The 2,658-nt window shown below is 39.1% G+C and overlaps 1 protein-coding gene across 1 annotated transcript in view; it reads left to right on the top strand.

The window, feature by feature from the left end:
• Positions 1–2,146, top strand: part of Carf (calcium responsive transcription factor) — a 37,419-nt gene extending 35,273 nt beyond the window's left edge. Inside the window, exon 16 of the mRNA XM_013353451.2 lies at positions 954–2,146. Within this exon, the coding sequence (XP_013208905.1) occupies positions 954–1,072 (119 nt within the window). The 3' untranslated portion in view covers positions 1,073–2,146. The remainder of the gene's footprint in view (positions 1–953) is intronic.
• Positions 2,147–2,658: the final 512 nt, after the last annotated feature.

Below are 2,658 nucleotides of genomic sequence, written 5' to 3'. Positions count from 1 at the left end.
CTATAGCAGAGCTCCTAGCACGAGTCTTCTGAGCAGATAAGGTCAGTCCCCCAGACCAGGGACATTCCCCAGACAAAGGCAGGTAGAGAACTGGAAGCTCTGCTGGTGGGAAGGAGCTCCATGCTGCCCAGCTAATGAGAAGCTGCCAGGCCATGGCAGATTGCGACCTCTAACTAGCCAGCAATGTATTCCTCCAGGACGTGAGCTGTTGGGGTTCCCATGTTGCTGACTGAACTGCAGTATAAAGTCCAGTATACCTCTAACAATATGCATGTGGCCAGCATATCAGTAAGCAGGTCGCAGTCCCTCTACCCTCTGCTCTCTAAGAGCAACTGAGCTCTTGATAGAGAATGATGATCCGAGGCCAGGTGTGGTGGTGCCTGCCTTTAATGCCAGCACTTGGTCTCTAGGTTCAAGGCCAGCATGGTCTATATAATGAGAACCTGTCCCCAAAACAAAACAAAAGAACAAGTGAAGATGCATTGTATTGGCCAGTTGACAGTGTTCCAACTGGTGTGCTGGCTCTCCATTCATGTGGTTGTAATCATGGTGGAGGGTGCTCAGGTGTTCTGAAGTGTTCTAGATCAGCAGACATAGCTCACACAGCTGAGACAGGGCCATCATTTTAAGATGTGCTGCTGTGTTTTCTAATATGCCAAATATTTTTTTTCAACTTTACCATGACCCTTTTCTAAACTGTGGTTTATTTGAGTTTATTCTAGGTTCAGATTGTTTTTATTTTTTAAAGATAAAGTCTCATGTATAATTGGTCAGCCTTAAACTGGCTGTGTTACTAAGGATGATCTTGAATTCCTGATCCTCTGCTTTCAACACTCCAGTGCTGGCATTACAGGTATACACCATCATGTCTGGCTTTAATTTGTATACTTTTAAAGAGACCACAGTGTAATAAAATATACTAACCCTTTTGTGTCTTTTGTTTGGTTTTAAAGTTGAAGAAAGTCTAGAAGATACTCTGTCTGTGAACCAAGTTAAACAAGAACCCCAAGAGTCAACACTGTCGATAGGATCAAAAACTTTTCTGGACTGTAAAAAATTATCTGCTACATAAAATGCTTAAAGCTTTTCAAATTCTACAGCTCTGGTTCTGATGTCTTAAAAGGTGAAGATTGATGGGCATGGCATGTCAATCATTGGACCAGAACACAGTGATGAGCAGCTTTGACTTAAAACTTGAATATTTGTTGTCAATTCCATATTTGTATTTCTCTCAAGAAGTATCTTGCTTTATTTTGTATTCGTATTTTTTTTTAATTATCCAGTAAGACAAGTGTTAAAAGATCATCTGAACATCACAGTAATTTAGTGTGAACACAAATAGTTATCTCGTTCCTGGAAATACCTAGTATTGGTTCTTATAAGACAAAAAAGGCCAACAGTCAGAGTGTGTGAGTGTGTAGGGCATGTGTTGTGTGCTCAGAAATTTAAAATTGTGTGGAGAGTTTCAATTAGCTAACAGGTAAGAGAATTTGTTATGTGTCTTATTTGAAAAAATAGAGCAATTCCTATAGATTTGCAAAGTGGCCCCCAGCCACCAAACACATTCCTATACATTTGCAGAGTAGCTGACAGACACCAGTCACATCCCTGTAGATTTTCATAGTAGCACACAGCCACCAATCACATCCCTGTAGATTATCATAGTAGCACACAGCCACCAATCACACTTCTGTAGATTTGCATAGTAGCACACAGCCACCAATCACACTTCTGTAGATTTGCATAGTAGCGCACAGCTACCAATCACATCCTTGTAGATTTGCATAGTAGCACACAGCTACCAATCACATTCCTAGAGATTGTGTAAAAAATCATTTGCCTTCTAAACGCCTGTATAGTCTCAGCATGCCAGTGCTGGCCAGTTCCCATGTTCAAGTGTTCAATTCTCTCTAAATGTACCAGATCTTAAAAACAAGTATAAAAATTTCAGTATCTGTATTTGGCATTCCCTTAACAACTCCACAGCAGAGTTTGGCAAGCGTTCCTTGGATCATGTGTTACAAGGTGTGGCATCTGCAGTAGTAGGCTGGACATTTAAAATAAGCAGTTAGAAACTCACAATCACAGGCTGGCTTGTTTGAAACCTGCAAGCAGGCATTGTATATACAGCAGTAAATTAGCGATAAACAGCCACAACACACTTCCTCAGTAGTCATTTTCTGTTAGCAGCTAGTGTGCTTAAACCTTAACATCTTACGCAAACTAAATGTTTCCTAGCCACCACAGAAGTGCTAGGAACATAAGCTTTGGGGCCCACCAGTGTGTGCTTCCTCTTCTTTATATCCTGTCAGACTATGATTTAATCAGTGAGTATGAGACTGTTTTCTTTATAACAGGTTTGTAAAGAGATTTCAAAATGTGTGTATATATTGTAACCTAATGTACAGTGCTCTTGTAATAATGTAATTTTTTCATTAAAAATTTTGTTTTTTTCTTATGTGTTAGTTTTTGAAAATATTCTTCTCCTAGAGATAATGAAAATTTTGTTCATCTTAAATAAGATGCCGATAAGTGCTTTAGTACCTGAGAATTTTAAATAGAGATTTATGTCAGTTTGAAGCCTGATAGTTTTTAAGGATTAACTGCCATCAGCATATATGTATATACTACATATGTATATATATATGTCTATGCTAG

The sequence above is a fragment of the Microtus ochrogaster genome, unplaced genomic scaffold, assembly GCF_000317375.1.
Source record: "Microtus ochrogaster isolate Prairie Vole_2 unplaced genomic scaffold, MicOch1.0 UNK8, whole genome shotgun sequence".
In the NCBI taxonomy this organism is placed as follows: domain Eukaryota; kingdom Metazoa; phylum Chordata; class Mammalia; order Rodentia; family Cricetidae; genus Microtus; species Microtus ochrogaster.
The sequence above is the reverse complement of the archived record's forward strand: the minus strand, read 5'-3'. Positions and strand labels throughout refer to the sequence as shown.